General features: G+C 39.3%; 1 protein-coding gene and 1 long non-coding RNA gene across 3 annotated transcripts; one reads left to right on the top strand and one right to left on the bottom strand.

Annotated features, from left to right (window-relative positions):
- pnocb (prepronociceptin b) lies at positions 1-19,853 on the bottom strand. Its single transcript, XM_046061011.1, has 3 exons — positions 19,796-19,853; positions 7,724-7,988; positions 1-884 (listed from the first exon to the last, which is right to left on the bottom strand). The coding sequence occupies exons 2-3, from the start codon at positions 7,859-7,861 to the stop codon at positions 228-230; spliced, it is 795 nt and encodes a 264-aa protein (XP_045916967.1). The 5' UTR covers positions 7,862-7,988; positions 19,796-19,853; the 3' UTR covers positions 1-227.
- On the top strand, positions 239-2,629 carry LOC123977942. 2 transcript variants are annotated; one of them, XR_006826807.1, is made up of 4 exons: positions 239-409; positions 549-917; positions 1,049-1,107; positions 2,560-2,629. It is a non-coding gene; the product is annotated as an uncharacterized LOC123977942 (long non-coding RNA). The 2 variants fall into 2 exon arrangements; XR_006826806.1 differs by having other exon boundaries at positions 239-917.
- Positions 19,854-23,898: the final 4,045 nt, after the last annotated feature.

Here is a 23,898-nt window from a genome sequence, read left to right as displayed (position 1 = left end):
TGCACTTCTCTATTTCTTTTATTTCACAGGACGGCATGTAAATATGTGTAATAAGAAGGACATCACGGTCAAAACATTCCTTGTTACTTAGAGACACAAAGAAAGGTGCAGCGAAATGGAAGTCTGTTCTTCTGATGACGATGGTGACGTCAAATTGGAATGAGCTTCCGAAAACATGATTGGTTGAGGTAACTGGGGCAGGATTCAGTGAGCGCAACAGGAATACGTTACAGTTTGTTTTGCCTCCAAACCCGAGTTACGGGGATGTTGTTAAACCTGCCGCTGCGGCTGCTCCTCATGCCCAGGTACTGCCTGAGCAGCTGGTTCACCCGTTTCTGACTGTTCCATTTTCGAGCAGATTTACGGACGCCTATGAACCCACCGTAGCGCTTTTGTAGGGGCCTCATGGGTGAGCCAATCAGCTTCCTGTATCCATGCCGCCCCCTCTGAAAGCCACCAAAGCGTTTGGATAAGGTGATGGCCTGTGAGCTGTCGTCCTCGTCCCCTTCTAACTGGCTGTCTCTCTCCACATTCCTCTCCTCCCTCAGCTTCCTCTCTTCGTCCGCCATACTGAGATCCAGACCCTGCAGGCCCTCCCCCTCCTCAGAGGATTCCAGCAGTGATGAGTCATACTGGACACTGCGCTGCTCAAAGGGTGTCTCATCCTGATCCCCCTCCTGGAAGCGCTCTGGGGCTGCAGACTGCTGCAGCAGTTCACTGTCCGAGTTCAGGTCAAGAGAGGTCAGCTCCATCTCCTCTCCTGTTCTCTTGAACAGAGCGCCTCCCTCAGAAAGAAAAGGATGGTGCGATAGCTTGACGGCACGTTTGCACACCTCCCATGTGAGTGAAGAGGAGACATGACCCTCACACTCCAACAAACACACCTGCAGAGGGAGAAGAAAGAGTGATGTGTTAAGGTAAACACAAGAATTCATTTAACTAACTAAAATACTAAGTTAAATACTAAATTAAATAAAGAATGTCCATAATTTAAAATCAACACAATGAAAGACACTGAGACATCATTTGAAGAGTTAAATCCCCACAGGCAGCAACATGAAGGCCTAAAGAAACACAAGGTGGCAATGGCAATGGGAAGTACTCAACGTGAGTGAGTTTTTTCATTCCATAGAAACTTTGATAGAATCCAAAAGACTGGACACAGTGTATCAGACAGAAAGTACACAGCAAAAATCAGGGAGATTTTAATTTCATTCACACGCTGTTTTTGATTGGAAACTGAAATATCCTCACTGACATCTTAATTATGTTGTTTTATGCTTTATAGATTACCAAGATACTGCATAACACACCACAGCAGCATAGAACTGTATGTGTTCGGTTGATTGTCCACAATCTTTGATCACTTGTTACTGATACTAACAATTGCATGATAGCAGCTGCCTGTTAGGAGCCAATTAACATTATCAACATGTAAGGTATCTTAGTCAATGCTTAAAGCTCGTTTAATCTTTTTTTTAAGGCCACTTGGGGGCAAAACTCAACATCAAGATGAATATAAAACACCTATTTTGATATATAAAGCCTTGAGTGAAGTTGATATGGCTAACCTGTTAGCAAGTTGGTTAGCCTTTTTAGACACACAGCAGACAAAAAGCAACATTAACATTTATTTGGAGTCGTGTTTCTGGCCACATGAGGAATTTAAGTCCAGTATGGGCTCTCCTTTTAGCTCTGTTTTAGTCTTCACCAAGTCCTGATGAACGTAACTCGCTCTTTAGCTGCTTAATGCACCAGAAAAAAGTTGCAGACCAGAGAACCATAACAACAAGCTGAAAGATGCTAAAATGCTGCATAGAGCTGATGAGAAGCCTTTTCACATTAAAAAGAGTTATTAAAGCAATTTACCATACAAAAATATTAATTTTGTGCAGCTCACAAATGACCACTTCATGTGTGCGAGTTGCTCTATCAGTAATCAGTCAATCGGTGAGGATGGGTGAGCTTAAAAAACTTCATATTAACGACAAAAAAGGAAACAACGGAGTCACACACTGTAGTGCCAGATGCAAAAATGTACTTATTTATCTACTTGAACATGTTAATAAAAGATCGTTGCATTAATTTGAGTGCATGTTTATAAATTCTCCATGGTCGGCATCTCATTGGCATTCAATCACACAACCCAAGAGTGATACGACTTTGCTGTACAACCAGACTTGGGCTATAGAGAAAGACGTCTCTTGACCTGGATGACGTATGTGTCATGGGAGTTAATGGGCCCTGCTGTGTTCAGCGTATATGGAAAGTCATGTACCAATATGAGATGTCCATCATTTGAAAATTTGTGACATCTACTTCTGCAAAATGATTGACAGCACAAAATAGGGAGAAATTACAAATCGGTTTGAAGGACAGCGGGTAAATTATGTCCACTTTCTTTTCAGATTGGCTCTTCAACTCTAATGATATTTTTGCTCTTAAAATGATATATACAGTCTTCTGAAAGTGAACTTTTTGTATAAACTTAACGTGCTGAATCACTGACTCTGTGCGGTTCTAATGACCTTCCTGTCTTATTATCATCACACCTGACAGTTTGGCTTCATTCCTGAACACTTTTGGTGGAACAACAACTTTGCCTGGATGGAGGTAAGGACATATAAAGAACATCTGAGTTTTATTTTTGCCTATCTGAAAATAAATTTGCCCTAATATTTAACCTGCTGACTCACTCAAAATAAAACTGCATTAAACATTTATACCTTTAAACGTAAAAAACCAATAAATATATCTGAAAAATAGGCTACAGCTGCTGCACTATAGAGATTTATGCATACACACCTCTCCCTTCTCCCCTTTCTTAACTCCTGAGCCCTCTGAGATAAATTTCAGTTTGAGGTAAGAAGCAAATCCCATTTACTCATCAAATCTCGCTCAAATGAGATAAATTGCATTGTTATCGGAAAAACTGCTCACATCAAAGGAATGAGAGAGAAGAGGGAGTTCCGCTGTGAATCTATCAACGGAAATTAATTATCCATCGTAAATGAAATAAGCACACCAGGGGATTCTCCACGTCAGATCAATGGAGCAATCTAAAGGAGTTTATGAGTGAGAGGAGATATGTGTGTGTGTGTGTGTGTGTGCGTGTGCGTCGTCATGTGTATATATATACTTATGAGGGCCAGATGATAAAAAGGTTGTGAGAGTCCTCCAAAGTGAGGATGCTTCAAAGGCTTTTTTTGTCAGAAGAGTATAGTTCAGGGTTGGCACTTGAATATAAAGTTTAAATGTGTCTGGGGACCTTCGTCGCATATCCTATACAAATTAGGATTATGTTGTTGTTATGTTAAGGTTAAGAAACTCCTCACTTACAGGGGTGTATCGAGGGGGTGAACAGGGGTGGTAGGGAGTCACCCTTGAAATCTAACTGGTCATCCAGGAGTCTGTACAGATGAATGGCTGATGTTGATACTGCATCCATCAATCCATCACGTTATGTGGTGTCATTCTATCAGTGGTGGAAGAAGTATTCAGATCCCTTACTTAAGTAAAAGTAGTAATATCACACTGAGAAAATACTCCACTACAAGTAAAGGTCCTGCAATCAAAACCTTTCTTAAGTAAAAGTATGTCAGCAACAGGATTAATGTTCCTGCTGCATTAATGTGTATGTTGCATTTTACTGCTGTAGATGTTTTAACTCTTTAAGTTTAATCTACAGCAATGCATCGTATTCTACACGGTCCTCATTTGTTTGTAGCATCGCTGTCCTATGAGGACCACGTTATATCTAAACTGAACTTTTCATGCACCAAGAAAAACAGCCCTGTTTCCAGGATGGTTTAAATCATTTATTTAGATTAAGAAGTTGGATCATTTAATCAACCCTTAAAGAAACACTTTATCCTTCAGTTTACCCAAAAATTTCTAATTCAAAATCTACACATTTAGGAGATACAAGGTTTTAACTGGACAGGAAAGGTATGAAAGGTTGTAATCTAAAAAGGTAACTAGTATAAAGCTGACAAATATAGTTGAGTATTTCCATTTTATGCTATAAAGTAGCATAAAATGGGAATACTCAAGTAAAGTACAACCTCAAATTTGTACTTAAGTACAGTATTTGAGTAAATGTACTTGGTTACATCGCACCACTGCATTCTAACAATATGTACCAAAGAGGATAAAAACCATGCAGGATCCTCAAATTTACATTTAAGGGTTAGACCAAAGGGAAGCTGACGTATGGTGATTGGCTTTATGACTTGACAATGTGTGAGGAACAGGCTGTCTGTTTCACAACATTCAGTCTAGTATCTGTAGCATCCTTTCTGCTGCGAGTAAGGGGATGAAGGTTAGGGTGGTGGATTGGCATGTAGCACGTCTGACTTTCATGCAGGAGACTTAAGTGTGTCTCCCACCACGGACCTACAATCAGCGTTTGCCTGTCTATTAACCTTTACCACCATCCTTCCCCACCCTTAATCAAGTGTTGCTTAACCCTAACCATACTGTAGTCGTGGGGTGCAGATATTGTGGAAAGGGGGAATTATTAAACATAACCCAGGATTTTGCAGAATGATCCTGTATTGACATCCTTGTCTGGTGAGATGGCTGATCAATATACAAGAAAGAGAACCAAAACAGCTGGGATCAATGACTAAAACAACTAGTCTAATTGCATCATCATCATCATCATCATCACCATCATCATACAGCATTGATGTATTTTAGATGCATATGCTAGGTTTCTTTTCACATCATGACATGTGTGATTGAGAAGCTATGCCACATTTTGAACTGTCATTGTTTGGACTTCTACTTGAAGCAAGGGGTTAATATGCTTATAATTGCAGTGGCTTTGCTAGACATTTGTTACAGTAATGGGGCAATTTGTAGGAGAAAACACAAGCAACCAAAGTAGACCACTTAATTCTTTTTGTTTCCAAAGGTATCTCTGTAGCTGCATGTAGTTATATTTTTTAATGCAGGCTGCAGCGCCTACGTGCAAAGGCTATGAAACTAAGCCATAACCCCTTACAGCACAGCACAATCCCCCTAAAGCTTGGTGCTGGAGGTTGAATATTGCGTAGAAACCCCCAAATGCTCAGGCTGGCTGTATATTTAACAACCAGACCCATTGTGCTGTACTATATACTATATATTAGGTTCTGTGTATACTGTACTTATCATAGCTGCTTCACATTTTGGATGTTTGTATATAATGACAGCTAGGTCACATCTCTTCTTACTAGCATGACTTCACTGGTCTATTATTGTCCAGTGTATTACTTAAACTGGTACTTATTGTGTGCATTGACAATAAAGTTCAATCTAAAGTAACATTTTTGCTGTTGTTGTAGTGAAGTGAGGCTTTTTTTCATCTCTGTAAGGTTTTCGTACCAGACAGAATTGTGCCAAATGGTCTCAACAGGTAACAAAATGATTCCTGATTTTCAGAAAAACACCCAGAAAGGTATGCAAACAACAGCTGCAGCGCAGATAATTAGCACAAATGTGAACAAAAGCTGGCATACATTACACTATGAATGTATTCAGTGGAAGGGATACCACTATAAATTGCTTGTCTGGATGTGTGTATGGACACGTTTGCGAGTGTGTAGGTGTGTGCACTAATAAATCAATGGATCCTGACATTATAACAAACACTGGTGGCTTCACACACACTCTTTCAGTCTGGAGTGGGAAACAATGGAATTGCTCAGTGGATTCCATCTGTGGCTCCATGGGAAAGCAGCTAACACAATGAGGAGCTGATAAAATGTGTCAGTCACCGATGTAAGCCTCGGCTGATGATACTGAGCAGCAGTCAATTACAGAGTTCTATTACAACTCCCAAAAAGGTCCCAGCTGTCTTTCTCTGCATCATTATCAGCTAAATTAGCCATTCTACTGCTATTCATGGACGCCCACGGACTATTTTTACCCGCTGACGTGTCTCGCACTGTTTGGAAATGAGAACGTGTGCTGCACTCAGGTTTTGGTCTGAGTTCGGAGAGCAATCGCATTCTGGCAGTGCAGAGGCTGGTATCTTCAGGTTGGTCACGAAGCATTGCACAAGTGCTGTAGACACTTACACAGGCAAATAATCCCCCTCTGCTACGAGACAGAAACAATACCAGTATTGTCCTGTTGAAACCATGTATCTCCAAAATACCAACTGTTAGGGAACTGCAGCTTTGTACTTATGAATTTGTCTGTATTGTTTTGTTTTAGCTTGACTCCCTTTATAATAATAATAATAATAATCCTTATTTGTAGAGCACTTTTCAAAAACAAGTTACAAAGTGCTTTAACAAGTGTAAAGAATAATACAAAAAAAAAAAGATAAGAGCATGAAAATTTAATATAAAATTAGTAAAATACAATAAAATAAAAGGAATAAAATAAAGTCAAATAAGATCGGGAAAAGCTCTCCTATAAAAGTATGTTTTAAGAAGGGACTTAAAAGAGTTCACTGACTTTACCAGAAGGGGTTCATCTCTGATCAGTTGGGTAAAGTTTCGTTACTCCATCTGAAGTTATAACCACTTTGCAACAGGTGTAAGTTATTAGATGGATTGCTTTCTCATTTCTTGTGGTTTTGTATCATTTTGTATCATTACTGAGCGTATAAATATCCTAATATTTTTCTGGCAATAATGAGCCAGCAATTGTTAGTTATGGTTATAGCCCAAAAGTGTACACATTTGGTATAGAAATCATAATCAGTGTGATCTTCTGCTAGGTGTGTGGCTCTAGGGATGGCAATGTTGGTCGGTCCAACACTTTGGTCCAGACTCAAATATCTCAGGAGCCAAAATACTGCGTGAAAAGGCGCCAGATTTGATATGCAGTAATTGCAATATGTGGTAGAAAATTCCAGGATGCCTTCTATAAAAGTATGGTATGTACTCACTGTTTCCAATACGTTTAATAGCATAGCATTTGTTCAAGCATGCCGGTGGGATGAGCTCATGGCATCATGTCACTGGCACTCTGGATAAAACTGTAAATGTCGTCGGTGTTGTCCATCCTTGTGCATGCATAGCAGATAAAAAACGCTTTTTGAACCTTATTTTGGGGCTAAATCATTAAACTATTCCTGCTTTTTTCTGATTTCACTGGTGATTGTATACATGGGTTTTTTTATGTCCCTGGTGACCATTGAAAGTGCAGTTATGGCTCTCTCCCCATTCATTTAGATTAGGGTCTTGATCTTGTTAGTCCCAAATAACTGCGGTGAGGTGTTACCAAGATGACTGCCAAGTGGCGGGGCTTGCCTATATAAGGACTTTGATATAAGTCTGTGTTAACAATGTGTTTTATGTACCACATTTGACTTTCACCTTTTTTGAGACTACCACTGGAGACGCCAAAGATGGACATTTTACATTTCAGTTCTAACTGAAATGTCATATTTATTTATATTCTAGCGTAAAGAGTCATGTTTCAAAATTTAACTGCAAGAGAAACACTATAATCACACTGCTTTCTACCACCATATTATCGCCAATGTACAAAGAGCACACTGTCCTGTCAAACTGTACACAACACATTACACAGAAGCTCTCATCGTGATTGAAAATAACTTTCTCAGACAATCACAAACACACCTCTATCAGGGTGTTAAAGGCTTGGTGCAGCTGTACCCGCATTGACACATGCACTGCAGTGTTGACAAGGCATTTAGCGGATGCTCTTATCATCAGTGACTCACAACGACTCCCAGTGACACACGCACACACATGCTCACCATGGTGTTGAAGGCTTGCTGCTGCTGCTGCTGCTGCAGGAGCAGATCGCAGGCCAGACATTCTCCTTGGCAGTCACTGCGTCCAGGAGTGAAGAGACATGCCAGCAGCACCACCAGGTACCACAGAGGGATCTTCATCGCTCAGAACAGCCAGACAGGCAGGGACAAACAGGAGCCCAGCAGGAAGAAGAGAAGAGTCTAAAACCAACAAGTGGGCAACAGCTGGAGAATCAGGGAGCTAAAGCCTACGGGATCTGGGTCCAGCCTACAGGGAGAAAGCAGACAGAATGACAGGAATATTGCATCAGTTCCAATTCATAGAGATCATTAGATGGGTTTTGGGCGGTCAGTCAAAGCGTTGGTGGTGGGAGAGTGTTCAGCCAACACCAGGAGATGGACAATGTGGGTGGGATGGAGAGAGAGCACAACCTGAGGCAATCAATGAGTAAATGGGCATTTTCCAGTGGGCAGGAAACAGCCACTACAGGAGGGACAGCTGGAGGGGTGGATCACTGATCTGCAAATATACATCTGTGCTTTAAAGGATCAGCTTCAAACAAGGACATGGTTCATACCCCGTATCATGGGATTAAGTAGCAACAATTAGTGAGTCTGATGGGAGACGTAAGGAGGGAGAGGGACAGTAACACGGCGCATTGGTGTTTGTGTTGGAATAAAACATGCCAGTTCCAACTAGATAATAGATTTTATATTAAGAATGTTTTTAACACCAGGTATTGTAAAACTGTACCAAATAAAATGTGCGTGGAAGCAGAAGGAAGATGAATAAACTCCTAAGAATCCTGGTATCTCTGGCTCCAGCTACAAATCTGTGAACCAGGTGCACTGACTTTGTTGCTTGACCTCCACTCCTTGACCCCCATCTATCCTGTCACTCACCACCATATAATCCAACATCCAATAACACAGAGATAACAAAGAAAACAGCCGCTCAGAACATCATAGATTGCTTCTGACCATAGGCCGCTGCCTCACCAGAACTTGCTATGGCCTCTGCAGTTTTATGAACCAAGACCATGGCTAAGATGAACCAAAGTGCTCCAGTCCTTTATGGTGTGCTCAGTTATAAAAGTGTAGGAAATTTAATGTTTTGTTATTTCAGTAATTATTACTAATAATTACTCACTTATCCTTTGTTATGTTTAGGCAATGTAAAGGTCCCATGTTGAGTCTCAGACCTCTAGGAGGAGGCTGTTTTTCCATGAGTAAGTCCATATTTTGTTTATCTTCCACCCACATGCACACAGGTGACACTATCAAACAAGCAATGTGCCAGCAAAGGCTGAGAAGAAAAAGAATGCTAGTAAAATGGATGTAAACAATGCTGGATACATTAAAAGTCAGCTTTGCAAATGTTTTCTGTTTTCTACTGGACCAATTCCAAAACCTTTTGTACCTATTAGTCAGAGGAGTTTGTTGTGTTCATTCTCTTTTCAACTATGTTTTAGTCTCAACCAGCTCCTGAGAAAAAGTCTGCCTCTTTCTTCTTGCTAATTGACCCGCTATGTTTCACCTGCTTGTCTCAAACTGCTGTTTGGTGCTGAAAGTTTTGGGCCGCAAACCAAAACAAAGAGCAGAAAGATGCTAAAATGCTCCATGTAGCTGACGGGAACTGCAGATTCAGGTGAATATTCTCCATGGGTTTGTCTCTACCAAATACAACTTTCAAGTATGCATAGTCATTTGATTTACTATTAATATTAAAATTATTGATTATAGATAATTTGAAGAATTTTCCCATAACATATCTACAGTACCCTGGATCACCAGTGAAAGTACAGACTGGTATGCCTACACAACCATTCTTTATAGATGGTAAAAATAAAACAAATCTAAACAATTTATTGATTTCATGAGCAGTAATGGTCTCTCTTCAAAGCGTCATTGTAGTTTAGGACCTAGTTATTGCTCTTCTTACCATCAAAGTTTCCAATAATAAATAAATTATGACTGAATATCTACTTGGATTTGAATGGAGCATTCATTTCCCACAACTGATTTCCAGAGTAAACCTCACTGGAGTTCATTGACCAATAAACTAAACTCTGGTAACCTTAGGACATTGTCTCTATTGTCCTTACAACGAGTTTCAGATCACATACTGTAGTTCTTCACAAGAAACTCACAAGACATTTTTAGGAAATTACAGGTCCCACCACCTTTTTGGACATACAGTGTATCCGCAGCCTATAGATAATAAAACACCCTGAACACTCTGTAAACCCAGCTGAAGCAGTAGTGCATCTTATATGACTGTTTATGCATATAATTCTGGGAGTATTTATGATTTGTTATGGCTAAAAGTTACTAAATTTAAGTTTACAAGTTTAATTGTGTCCTTAAAATACAGAAAAAAAACTTTGATTTCTTTTTATTGTGAACAGATTGTTGTGTAGTCATGATTTCTAAATACATTTAGATGATTAACATATTAAAAATATTACTAATATTAATAGAACTACTAGCTATTAATATTATGCGATATACATTATTAATGGCAGTAACAGCAGGTGCTGTTTAAAGGAACATAATGAGAGCCAATCCTTAATTAAAATGATAGAGCATTACTGCTATTGAAAACAGGTGCCATAACGCTAAAATCAGGTGTGAATAGACTTAGAAAAGGTCAACTTCTCTAAAGCTGAAAAATGAATGTACTGCGGATAAAAGAAAGTTGGATAAAACACGAAGGCTTCTTTTGTAAATGGAAGAATTGCCTTTTGCAAAGTTATGTAACATGTAAAGATGAAAAATTGTTTGCACAGGTTTGATGAAGACAGAGGCGGGTGGCAGAAGTCCCAGCTAGTGGCAGCACAGTCGCACTGTAAAAACATTATATTGATGAGCGTGAATGAAAATCTTTGACAATGCACAGAGTGGGTGTTGGTATTGATGGATGCGTTCAAGTAAAAATAAATAAATAAGTAAAAACTAGCTCACCGTGACCATTTCTGCTTTACCATATTACCACATGTAGTCAATAGGATATGAAACAGGTCATGTGTGACTCTGGCCCATTTGGAAATATATAAATTGCTTTATTGGAAATCATTAGAGGGACCTATTTGTTTTTTCTTGCTGAGATGTTTTGTGCAATGATCATTTGCTAGCCTGCTGACTAAGCCCATTTGATATTGTTATGTTCTCCCTTAAGTGGCCCTTACTAAGTAAGTTAAACAAATGAGTAAACAGCGCAGTGTGAGTGATGGTGTAGGCCCTGGATCCACTCCAGCAATATATAGACGTGGCTTTCACGCATTAATAATATTCTACCAGAGTGTATTAACATGAACAGGCATCTGGGACCACTGGGAGCTTTTTGTGAACACTATGACTAATGAACAAAGTGATGCAATGTCTGTCCTAAGCTTTATAATTAGACAATGGGTGTCCATTTGTTGGCCGCCACACATTCAGAGGTTCATATTGGAATACTGTGATTTAGGCTTTTAGCAAAACAATGTGGAACATCAGATCATCTGAGGTACAGCAGCACATTATCAGTGTCCTGCAGACCACTAATATTCTCATAAAGCATGAAACTTTCCTATTTGCAATACAGTATATCAGTATTTTCCAACATTTGTTTCTTCAGTATTTTCAGTACATGTTTCTAGGATGATTTCCAGCACTGAATGCATCAGATGTTTAGACACATGCAAGATAAACTTTTCAAAATAGTTGAATTTGAGTGGAAACTTTTTTTATAGCTTTGGGTCAGTTCAATTTATATAGGAAATTGGAACTGATTGTTTACCAAATTTCCACAATGAGTTAATAATTAATTTGAATTAGCCTGCAGATTTGTTAAAAAAAAGACTTACTTAGCTGCATCTGGCTTTTGATGAATCATGCATGCATGCATGTGTGCGATTTATATTTGGAAGCTGTTACTGTTAGTGAGAGACAATTGACATGGATATTTAGTGTTAATGGGCCACAGTGTCACCAGTCTGCTGCCTTGAGATGTTTATCGTGGGTGTAGTAGCGTGCTGGTCGTAATGATTTGTATCGGTCAACTCGTTGACACAGGATGGTTTCAAAGTGTTTGCAATTACTCAACGTTTATTTATTACATACTCAAAACAGTTTGCACACCTTTTGTCCCCACACAGTACGCACATGTAACCTTTTACTACTCAATAATACATCCCATTAACAGGAGAGTGTCCTGCTCTGACTTTGCTACATTGAACATGTTTTATGTAGAGTAGTATTCCCAGCAGGATGGCCACTTGCTGAGATGAAGCGGCCATCATTTGGTATGAGACAGTGCGTATGGCAGGTTTCTATTTTCGTTTCTCAGTTTTGGTATAAAAACGCTGGCACGCCTCAGTTGATATTTCAGCAAATACAGATACGTGCAAATGGAAATTCATAGAGAAACAATGATCGGTTTAGGTGAATTTGAGCTGCTTTCTATCTTCCACAGAGAATAAATTAACACGAGACAAACAAGGCAGAGCTCATAGAACATGTTTCCAACCCCTGCTTTTTCATCAATGTGATTTATTACAAATTAATGTTTTGTCTTTAGCAGTGCATCACCAGTTACGTAAGTAAAAAAGTAAAGGCCCTTTCAAATTAACAGAATCGTGTCATGTGCTGCCACCCCAAATCATTTCTGCATGTAAAAGGAATTATGGGAGCTGTTTTAAAATATCTGTACACCTTTTGCTACTGAAATGCTTACTTTAAAGGGTATTCACTGATTTGATAACATCACCAGTGTGACAGAAATCCTTTGTTACAAACTGGTACTGTACTTTTGAAAGAAGGGCATTTTGGAAGCAGGGAGGATCAAATGAAAAATGTTATCCAGTTGCATCGTAGGAAGTGCATTATTTATTCTTTTTGGCACTTGGTCCATGTTAGAATCTGAAATTCAGGATAGCTCAGCCTCTGCTACTTCAATTTTTTGAAAATTCTCTTTTTTTCCCTGTATTTTATGAGTCCCCCCAGCTTTATGGGAGTGCAACACTAAATTGCTGGAGTGCACCTTTAATTGACTGAGTTGCTCACTGAAGAGCAGTGAAGGCTAGAGGATATTATTTTGACATGTGATGAACTTTGATAATATCAAGGGTGGAAGTATTTAGGTCAAGAGGAGAGTTTGGCTCTTGAAAATCACGAATGAAGAGAAACCCTGAATAATGTCATAAGATAAGAATTACGTGGTGTAAAATAGTAATTTGTAATCGGGACACTTCATTAAATGGGAATCCAGTGACCTGACAATAGAAAGTTAAATCTTATTGGGAATTTATACTGTAACGAAAACTCAAGTACCACTGGACTAGTAAAACAGCATCAATGTGTTACAAATAGTAATTTTAGAGTAATTATAATGATGAAGGTAATCAGTTATCTACTATGGTTGACTTTAAAATATAGGCCTACATGCCTTGGTTATCACGCTTCCCTTGGCATGCATGGTTTACCAAATTAGCCTATCATTGTGTTCAAGAGCTCCTGACAGCCAGGGGCCAGAAAGAGTCACAACTTTTCCACATCTCAATAACTTCAAATTGAATCTGAGCCTTTAACATCTGTGGCACTTTGAGCCATGAACATACACACTCCTCTCTCTGCTCTATTTCAGTACTGATATAGTTCTTGGTCTTGATATTGCCACTGGTCCACTTTAGCCACCCTTGCCTATAAATTCACATACTATTTCAGTTATCTTTAACATTTCATATCATTTGCATAATCTATCTGACAGAGCAGGCAATTGACTGGGCGCATGGGGCTGATATATGATGTACTGTACCCGGATAAAGCGGTGAACGCTGGAGTAGGCAGGCCTCTGCACACCAGGCTTTCCCCCAGGGTAACAACGCAGCATAATCCATCCAGAAGTCTGGGAACTCATTCCAGGAAGTTTTTTTAAAAGTAGATCATAATTTGCAAATATAAACAACCTTGCCCATCTAAATGAATGTTCAAAAAAAGCAAAAAAGAAAATGGACTGTAGCAAAGGACCTGACTTCCCTCTAGATGAGTCTTTCCATCTTGCACAAATGAATGCTTTTACCCAGTTCTCTCCAAAACAAATCTACTGTTGTGTGCTTCCATTAGAGCTAACTAAGACCCTGAGATAGTGACGTGTTTTGAGACAAAATGTTTTACCCTTTCAGTCAAACAGGAAGCAATCAGCGCATTAATAAAAGGCCTATCTTATGCATTTAGTTTTGTTTTCTGAGAACATTTTGTGTTGAAAGGAGGAGCAGGAAAATCTGGAGTGTTCCAGCAGTTTTACTGTCCCTTAAGGGATTGCATGAAAATTATTAGGGGAAGTGGGGGAGTCAGAAAAGGGGGAGATGTCAATTTTTTGTTGAATGAAGGGTAGAAGTAATTTTTGGGAGAGCAAGGAGGGGTCTTTTTCTCAAAAATCAACTGTCCTGACATATTAAGGATATGGTTCAGTGTTTTTCCCAAGCCAAAGAGAGGGTCCAAAGAAAATTTAAATAACACAAAGTGGGTGTTAATTTTTAATAGCATGAAATATTAGATTCAGCCCCCCTCTCAACCCCAATCCTTTTTGTACAAAATATATACCCTTTTGTGTTTCTAGAGAAATCCACCGAGTGAATGAATGAGGGCTGGATCCAAGAGGCCTGTGCACCGTGTACAAAGTTACAAAGTGAAGTGTATTAATAAAGCTAATGGTGGGATAAATTAGCATTAGCGGCTTAAATGAAGCGTGAAGAGGGGGCCAAGGTGTCATGAATGTGAGTGGGGGAGAAGAAAAGCTCTGTGCTGTCTCTGACAAAGCTCTGACTCACTCTATCTCATCCATTAGTCGTCTGCATGAAGCTTGAAAACACAAAGGAGCCTGCTAATGCATAGATAACCTAGGGGTCTCTCTCTCTGTTTCCTTCTTGCTCCCTCTTTTGCATCCACTTTCCTGTTCATGTTGATCCAGTCTTGCCTCCACGCTCCCTTTCTCCGTCCACTCATCTCCCAGTGTATCTCCTTCTACACTTCCACATCTGCGAGATCTTTTGTCTTTAAGGACTTATTGCAAAGGTTTCCAGTCTCTTTCACTAGTGTGTAGATCTTAACTCCCCTTCATTAAGGCCAAGCTGGAGCCAGGAGCCACCAAAGATGGATGGCATGAAGATGTGGTCACTTTGTAAGGGGGAAAATGATTAAAATTCCTGTTCTACCTATTACATCTCATGGGCCATTAATTGTACTTGATTAATCCTTTATAACCTGAGGAGATTCATGAGTGTTTTATAACCTTACACTCTGTGATCGCTTGTTGAAAATGCGTTGACTTGAGATAATGGGCCAATAAAGTGTGGTTTAGTGTGTGAATGGAGAATGGAGAGAGACAAAGACAGGCCTCACAATACCAATTCAAAATTCATAGTTTCTCCAATTTGGTTCGGATACATTTCCCTGGGCGCTTTTTATTTTGCTTGTGAGCAAACTCTATCTGCTGTGGAAGACTGCAGGATGTGGTTGAAAGCTAAGGAAAAGGGTAGTAAGTGGATCTTTCAGTTATATTTCTTTTACCCACATTACTGACACACTTCTGTTAGTCATGGACTAGGGAACCATGTTGGTGCCTTTTCTTCCTCCTCCTCCTCGGCTTGGTGAACTTCACAATCTTGTTCAAGTTAAAGTCCAGCTCACAGCTAATCACCCTCCGTTTGTTCCTGGTCTATGTCATTCTCAGCTTTTTAGAAACCTATGTAAAGCAAAATAAGTATTTGCTTTTGTTATCCTAAAATGGTCTCAGGCTGCCGGCCTGTCTACATTAGCACACAGAAATAAGAATTTAAACTACTTCTGCTCCCACTTTTACTACAGAATCAACCCTGTGAAGGGCTGTTAAACTTAAATGAGTTATGCTGATGTGACCAAGCTTAAGCTTACTGTATCTTAAACCATTTAGTCTTCTAAATCAGTCTCCTTGCAACATATTAGTGCTCATCATGTGGTGACTCATCAGGCTAGCCTCTTGACATGAGATACCGTGTCCCTCATGGGTCACTAATTGCCTGCAATTAGACTGCACTCAATACACTCATTTAAAATTCCAACCATAACTGACTTATTTTCAGATAGTTTTTTTTGTTATTCTCTTTCCAGAATGTATGAGGAACAGTTATTTCTGTTCCAGCCTACTGAAGTGCTTGTTTTAACAGGCTCAGATTGTTATTTCAAGTGTCTGAGAACATTGTGGGAATCCCTATAGATATATACCTTTTTTTAAAGAGTAAGATCCTTTTTGTTTAAGTGCAAACAGTCACTATATCGCACTTGTCAAAAAAGCCACCAGACTCCCTTGACAAAACCAGTAATTATACCTCGAAGAACACAGGAGTTGCTTCTGTCACTAAGTTTTTTTTGTGTTATTGTGTAAAACACCAAAGTCACACAATAACATAAACTAATAGATAGAGGCAGCAGTAGACCTGAGAGGCAAAATTACTATTTTTGTCAAAGGAGTCTGGTGGCTTTGATGCAAATAATGTTCCTGCTATCTAAATCCAGCCATGCATTGACATTAACAGGATGTGTGTTTAACAGTTTATTTATCAATTGTTAAGTCTGTAAAACCACAGAAAATTGTGGTTTGAAAATGTCCAGAGATATCTTCAAATTTCTTTATTTTTCCAAGATAGATATACAATTTACAGTCGTAAAGAAAAGCTGAAATTAGAAAATGTTAATGCTCAAGTAATTAATCATTTATTCAAACTGATGTTCCTACCAACTCAAAACTCAACTCTTCAGTGTCAAAATCAAGAAAACAAGTTAGTCTTCCAAAACCCTTCAGTCTGAGCAGGATTTACACACACAGCCACAGCATGTGAGTTTAGAGGACCAGGAGCAGGAGGAGGTGTGCTTGCAGTTGTGCCCTTCCTCACACGAAGGATCCTGAAAATGACTAATCTGGGAGAACGAGCTTAATCCGATTTAGACGTGTCTTCCACAGCTGCACAAGATTTCATTGTACCTATTACCTGCCTCGTTGCAGCAGTCAAGTCTAGTTATTGTCACACAGAAGCAGAATTGACAGACTATGAAGATCAAAAAAGGGAAAGGTCAAGAGTAAAGGGCATTGAGGTCATTATGAGGATGCTTTTTATGTAGCTAAATTTAAGCATATAAAGACGATTAAGATCACAAGCAATTAAGTGCAATAGATAGAGGGTTTTTTTTTCACTTTATCCATTTTTTATCTCTCAAATTCTCTTTGTCTTACTGTAATCATATCTACTGGAAGAATCACAATTTCAGCTCCTGGATAACAATGTGCCTTTAGGAAATCTTATCTTACGTAGACTGAAGAGCACACAAACTGAGTGAAAACTTCCTAAACTGCATCTTTTTTTCTCCACCCACATAGACTATAATACTCTCTCATACACAGTCATACAAACATTAAGTGGAGATATGATCGGCTTTTTATTCATATTCAGTTCCTTCCGAGGGATTGTCATATCAGATCAATTGAGCGTATCATTACTATTGTTTCCATCAACTGTTCTCGCAGGGTTTCTTTAATTGGGATTTGAGAACATATTTGCACCTGAGGGTAGACTCTCAACTGGGTGACATCACTGAAATCATTGCCAGCATCAGATATGTCCTTCATAGGAGGAAATCACACCAGCAATCACCTCATTTAGTCTCCATAAAGCTGTGTCAACAGGCCCCAAATAATATTCTCCCAGTGTAGTTCAACTTGGATGATAGCACACTGAGAGAGAGCAGAGTGCAGTACAGACACGTCGCCTTTCAGTTTGGCTGATAAACTGCCACACCGGCTGAAGCAGATGCAGGATTAGATGTATGGGAGTCTGTGGGAGAAGGGGGCTTTGGAAGAAAAAGGATGGACACTGTTTGCGACTGCAGATAAGTGCATACTTTGCACCCTTATCATTCCCCAAAGTCATAGAGGGAGTTCAGGTTATTTGGTTATTTTTTGATACTTTTGTAAGACCAGAATAGGAAGTCACATGAACTGACATGGGGGGAAATGTTCCATGATGCCAAAATTGAGCCAAGCCATCTAAAATACAAAAGTGTCAAAACTAAATCAGCTCTTGACCTTTGGAAAACAAAGGTTTTCACACAAGATGTACATTACACCCTTAATGATGCACTTAATCATGCAGTGTTACTTCCCACCAGCCTCAGACCGTATAGCTGAAATTCTGCAGTGTTAGGCAGCTGACATGTTGTCATCATTGATCTGGTTGCTGTTAAACTGCGTTGACACCTGCACTAATCCATTGGACACGGAGCCAGGGGAAAGCAATCTAGCACAGCCAGACAAGCTCCCTACTTTTATCAAGGTGAGGACAGTGAAGCCGGAAAAAGTGATGAACTGCAAAATACTTGTGCATGGGAGGGCAACAGATACGGGAATATCAGGTAACTTTGCCATTCTTACTCCACAGTAAATCATTCTCTGATCGGGATGAAGATTTGTATATGTTAAACACTACAAGCAATCTTAATGAATATTGACAGAGAGGTCAAAAATTGTCAACAGTATAATCAGTTCAATCCTAGTGTAGGCAGCAGCAATCCTGCAAGCTGTTTTTTTTCAGCTGATTAGAGAAAAAATGCTCACGATGTACTGGCAAAGCGAGTCGTGACATTCTTTGCCAATAACGTGAGGTAGGATTAAATTAAACCAGTTTTAGATTTAAAAGAAATACAGAATCATATTTACAGAAATTAGATTTGTTTTTATGGACCTTTGCCTGATCTATTTCTGAATATTAAAACAACCAAATATTGATAGGTGTACATATGGAACATATTTATATAGTTTTGGGGGGGTATTTTCAAAAGAAACATTCTATAAGGCAAGGTGCATTAGCACTAAAACATTTTTCTTTTCTTAAACAAGGGTTTCCTTTTTTTATATGCCATACATTTTTCACAAAATGAATACAAAGAAGGGAAATAACATTAATCAGAAATTGCTTGACTCTAACCACTTATGTCACTTAAACACATTTCACACAGTTCTTATTAGTCTGAAATACCTCTAAATTACTGCATCTGTCTCTGTCCTGTAAACATGTTCCAATCTTTATTAAACATTTCCCCAGTGTGGAGTAATTTATCTGTGAATGGCACATTAACCACCCATTCTTTCCCCCTTTCTGCGCGAGTATCGTCTTTACTGATAATGGGAAAAGATTATGCACATTCATTACCATTATCATTAAAATCATCATTATCTTTCGATTAGCATAATAACAGTATTCAACTGATCCACATCTCCAGCCTTTTCACTACTTGTTTGGTTTGACACAGGAGCTGCTTTAGGAAAATATAAGAGCCTTTGTCCATTTTTTCTTTGAAGCTTTTGTGTGATGTATTTAATCTGACATACAATACTCTATGATCAATCATAAGAGCAAACCATAAATAAGCTGCTTTTGGAGTGGCATTCACTGACCAGTGCTGTTAATAAATTCAGCTTAAATATTAGAACAAAATAAGGACTGAAAATGCATTTTTATATTTGCTTTTTTATCAGTTTCTCATTTATTTGTGTAGTTTCTTACATACTCTCAGCACAATACAAAGTGCAGCTGAGTAACTAACTGCTTTCTCAGCACGATCTGGGACTTTCGCTCTTATTAATTAAGTAGTAATCAGGTGCGATGTGGGTACTGCTGACGGTGACTGTGGTACCTTTAGAGTCGCAGGGAAACAATCAGAGTCATGGGGGAAAAAAGGTTACTTCAGGTGAGATAGGTTATTATTACAGAATCACCCCAGAGGTCAAATTCCAAAATCACAGAGCCAGAAACAGATAAAGCAGAAACGACCGACTCAATAAAAAAGGGAATGAAAGAGCGAGAATCCTAACAGTGGTTGTCCTTAAACAACAGTATTCCCCCGGGATCTATGAGCCAGTTTGTGCATACAAGCGATCCTTTCCCAATTAAGTGTTTAAGTGTCTTTTCTCTGCTCTTAATTTAATACATTTAACTGCACAATCTCTACACACAGGAAAGCTCACACTCACATGAAAAAAGTCACACTTGAGTACTTCCTTACCTGTATCTGTGACGTAAAGATATTCTCTCTCGGTCCTCCTTCTGTGGCTACAGGAGAGTTTGGTGGCTCAGCTCGTATCCTTAGGCTAAGGGTTTCAACAACTGAATGCGTGCCTCCTCTGAGGCTTCTTATAATGGCACACCCCTTCCCTCCTGGCTCAACCCCCCACCCCCACTCCTCCCCTTCTCCTGTGTATCACCATTCACATCACCATAGCGGAATAGAGGAGAGCTAGAGAGAGGGTGGATTCCCCAATTCTGTTACGCACAAACCCCGGACAGCCACACAAACCATGGCCCCGCGCTGACGTAGTAAGCATTGCCTACGCCACCAGTTTCATCTTCATTGAGCCAACTAATGGGGCTCTAAAAATACGCATCATCCACTGTGAGATTGATCCAGAATTCCTATGTCTAAAGGGCCCATAAAACCCATAACCTCGACGCCAACCTGCTGCCAAGGCCAGGGACACAATAGCACTCTGAATCAGATGTTTATTCCAGAAATGCAAGTGAGAAGAGCAGTGCCATGGAGATGATCATGGATCAATATGGTTGTTTGTGCTGGGACAGTGAAAAACAAGTCTTGTTTTGCTGGTGGTGATGGCACCTGATTAGGAGACTTTATTCTTCTTCTCAATTAAATAATGAGCACTGTAGAGAAGAGCAGTCAATGGATAGAGCATGCAGTCAGCCTGGGTCTGAAGACAGGAAGTTAGTATGAGTCATGAAGGAGATTTCGGGATGAAAAACAAGACCTGAGAGCTTTCTCTGTAGAATATGATATGTTACACATGCTGAATGTTACATGTTCACTTAAGGTGATGATGATGATGTTAACCAGAAGAAGCAAATAAGAAAGACAGAAACATCTAATATATAATTGGTAGTATAAGAACTATGTATGTTATGTGAAAACAAAGGGATCACTCGTAGTGATGAACCTACTGAGAATTATCCCCTGAATTTGCAGCTCCCCTCAGCTTTACAGATCTTTAAAGTAAGTTTCAGTTAATCATTCAGCTGTACACTACAGCTCCAAATAGCAGACAGGCACAGTTAGAGACTAGCTGGTAAACATAGTGGAGCATTTAGCAGCTAAAGAGCCAGTTATTTTTCGCTGCAGTTGGTAGAGACCAAAAAGAGCTAAAGTAGAGTGAATATTAGACTAGCATTAGTCAAGTGGCAAGAAACATGATACGAAATGAGTGCTAATGTTGCTCCGTAACTGCTGGATGTGTAAATAAGCAACTATTTGCTAAAAAAGTTGTCATCAAACTTAAAAGGTAAATGATATGCCACAACTTTTTTCTGTGGACAAAATTAGCAACTACTTTGCTAAATTGCAGGTCTAAGCAAATAGGTGCTTAGAACTAAATGCTAATGTCAGCATGCTAACATTTTACTGTGAAGCACGTGATTTTTATCTGTGAAAGGTGCTATACAAATAAACTTTACTTACTTACTTACTTACTTACTTACTTACTTACTTACATGACACAATGATGCTAATAATGTTATGTCAGTCCATCTACAGATGATAGAGATGTTTCACTAGATGTCAAAACTTTGACCCACTGGTGTCGCTAGAGGAAAAGTGAGGGAGTCACCGGATTCATCATCTGCAGACCCTGATTGTTTTTTACCAAACTTCAGGCACTCGACCGGTAGTCGTCAAAACATTTCAGTACAAAGCAAAAATGTCAAAGTCATGGTGGCGTTAAAAGAAAAGTCCAGTATCACCAAAGTCAGTGTGATTTATCCTCTGAGGAACATGAATTTCCTTGCAAATCATTTGCTAATTGTTGAGATATTTCAAGTCTAAGGTTTTGGACCAATTTTGCAATCCCTAGAGCTATGTCAGTGTGGCGGTAGCAATTGACACGTGATGGAAATAACAATGATTATGTCTCTGATAATAACAACAGTCACAGCAAAAACCTGCTATTTTGGTCTTGAAGTTACACTACAAATTCAACTGCCTCCTCATCATGAGCTGACGTTAGCTTTAGCTCCCTGTAAAACTGTGAATGCTGGTCCTGAACCTGTGTGAGGTCTGATAGTGATGGATGAATTGGGTACATAGACAGAGCCCTCGGTGTGGCTGAGATAAGGAGCCCAGAAGAACAAGCAGCCGTTGCGGGGGCCTGTCTGTCATTGATATCGCTGTTATCCACTGGCTGTCCAATGTTCACAAACGCTTCCTCTGGAGGCCAAGAAGCTGTGATTACCTTGATGAGAGAGAAGGCCATGCTTAACCTGGCACCACATCAAAGTAAAACCTTATATGTCCAGTTTTGGTATAGATGATATGTAAATCTTCTTGTAGGTGTCATGAGCATAAAGGCATTAAAATCCAATGAACACCCGTTTTGCCTCAAAAGTAGAGGTAGTCACAAAATAGTTTTTCCTGATTTAGAAAAAGAAACTGGGAGATGTGAGGACTAGCTAGTACGATTGTTTTCTCTCAGAGGGTTTTGTCACAGGTTTCCCTATTGTTGCTGTTGCTGAAGTTTTTGTCATTCATATGAACTCAGCTATCAGTTTTAAGGGAGAATATTAATATATTATTCCCACGGGTAATCTTTAAAAAAAAAAGATAGATTTCTGGCATGGAGTGGAGCCCAACCCATTCCAGTGATGAAGAAACTGTGCTGTGTGAGACTGAAGCCTTCATCATTCTTTTGTTCTACACAAGGATTAGAAATGCATAACCTTCTATAGAAATGTGTAATTGGTTTCCAAACAGCCGTTTCACAACAGTAAAGCTGTAGAGGGTTTATTTATTCTGATGTAATATAAAAATGTATTGATTTGTTAATTAATTATTAATTATTCTTATCAATCAATTACCCCTTTACCTTGAATCAGAGAATGATGAATCAAATGCTTTTAATAAGAAAGACACAATACCTGTTACTATTGCATGGCGTTTTATATGCACCATTTAAAGAATTTGGAGAATGATAGCTGACATAAAAGCAGAACTCATTATGCAATCAGTATGAATGCATTATCTATCCCAAGACAGTTCCCTATAATGAACTCTATTTTCCAACATACAATAATAAGCAGTTGGCAGTATTTCCTTAAATTTGCATATACAGTACATTCCATTCTTTTGGTTCGATGGCTGTGACGCCGAGTTAAACTTTTACTTCCTACACCAACAACTTGATTTAGTTTTGGTGGGCTCCCTGCCAAAAGAGTTTGTGGAACTCACAGAGAGCTGCATCCAAAAATTACCGTTATTTGGCTCGAGTCCGCTGTTCATTTCAATCTGAACTCCTCAGCTGAGGCGTTTTACCATCCTCCTCCACAATGAAACCCAATGATGTGTAACCAAGAGGGCGGGGGTCTCCGCAGGGTTTATGGCGATTCGGGGCTTTCACCTGTCAAGACACAAGTGACTGTTATTAACAGCAGGGCCGAAAATGAATTTTGCCTGGGAAAAGAATTACATTTCCATCCCGAAAGCCACCTTACATTTGCATGGATAAAGAATTACACCTCTGCTGGGAAAATCTGCTGTGTCAACCACCAAAAAAGTTTTATTTCCGCGTAAGCATTCGGTGAGACACAGAGCAGCATTTCATGTGTTTGTATAGATTGATCTCATTGCATTCATTTATTTCGACTCCCTTCAGATATTTTCTTTTTGAGTGCCTGCTGCAGTTATGAAGCGGTATCTGCAACCAGAACTTTACTTTTCATAAAACTGTAATGTATAGACACTGGGTTTTACACAATAGCGGCAGCAGATAATGTGGCAGACTTCCCCATGAAAAGCTGGCTTACTGAGGAAGACAATCATTTGTAAAAGAGTGACTGCTGTGAAATTGAGTACGTGATGCTAAGAAGATGTTTACTCTTTGTGTGTGGGGAGGGCGGGATAGACCTCAGGATTAAATGCAAGGGTTTTGACCTCAATCAAGGAAATAATTACTGTTGCTCCTCCTGTTGGTGGACTCCATAATTAGCAAGCAAAGCCCCCACAGAAACACAATTAGTCTGAAAACAGAGGTGATTAAAACTATAATTCTTATTGGACTCATTAACATCTTTTTGGGGTGCCAGCATTATTGAATTTGTCGGGAAATTAAA

This window comes from Micropterus dolomieu, linkage group LG10 (genome assembly GCF_021292245.1).
Source record: "Micropterus dolomieu isolate WLL.071019.BEF.003 ecotype Adirondacks linkage group LG10, ASM2129224v1, whole genome shotgun sequence".
Lineage (NCBI taxonomy): Eukaryota > Metazoa > Chordata > Actinopteri > Centrarchiformes > Centrarchidae > Micropterus > Micropterus dolomieu.
Note: the sequence above shows the minus strand (reverse complement) of the source record. Positions and strands in the feature narration are given on the sequence as shown.

Bases quoted from the DNA above. Each gene is read 5' to 3' on its own strand.
- pnocb (XM_046061011.1), bottom strand. From the start codon at position 7,861: ATGAAGATCCCTCTGTGGTACCTGGTGGTGCTGCTGGCATGTCTCTTC. The intron at 885-7,723 runs GTGAGCATGTGT...CTCCCTCTGCAG, and splicing joins AGCAAGCCTTCAACACCATG to GTGTGTTTGTTGGAGTGTGA.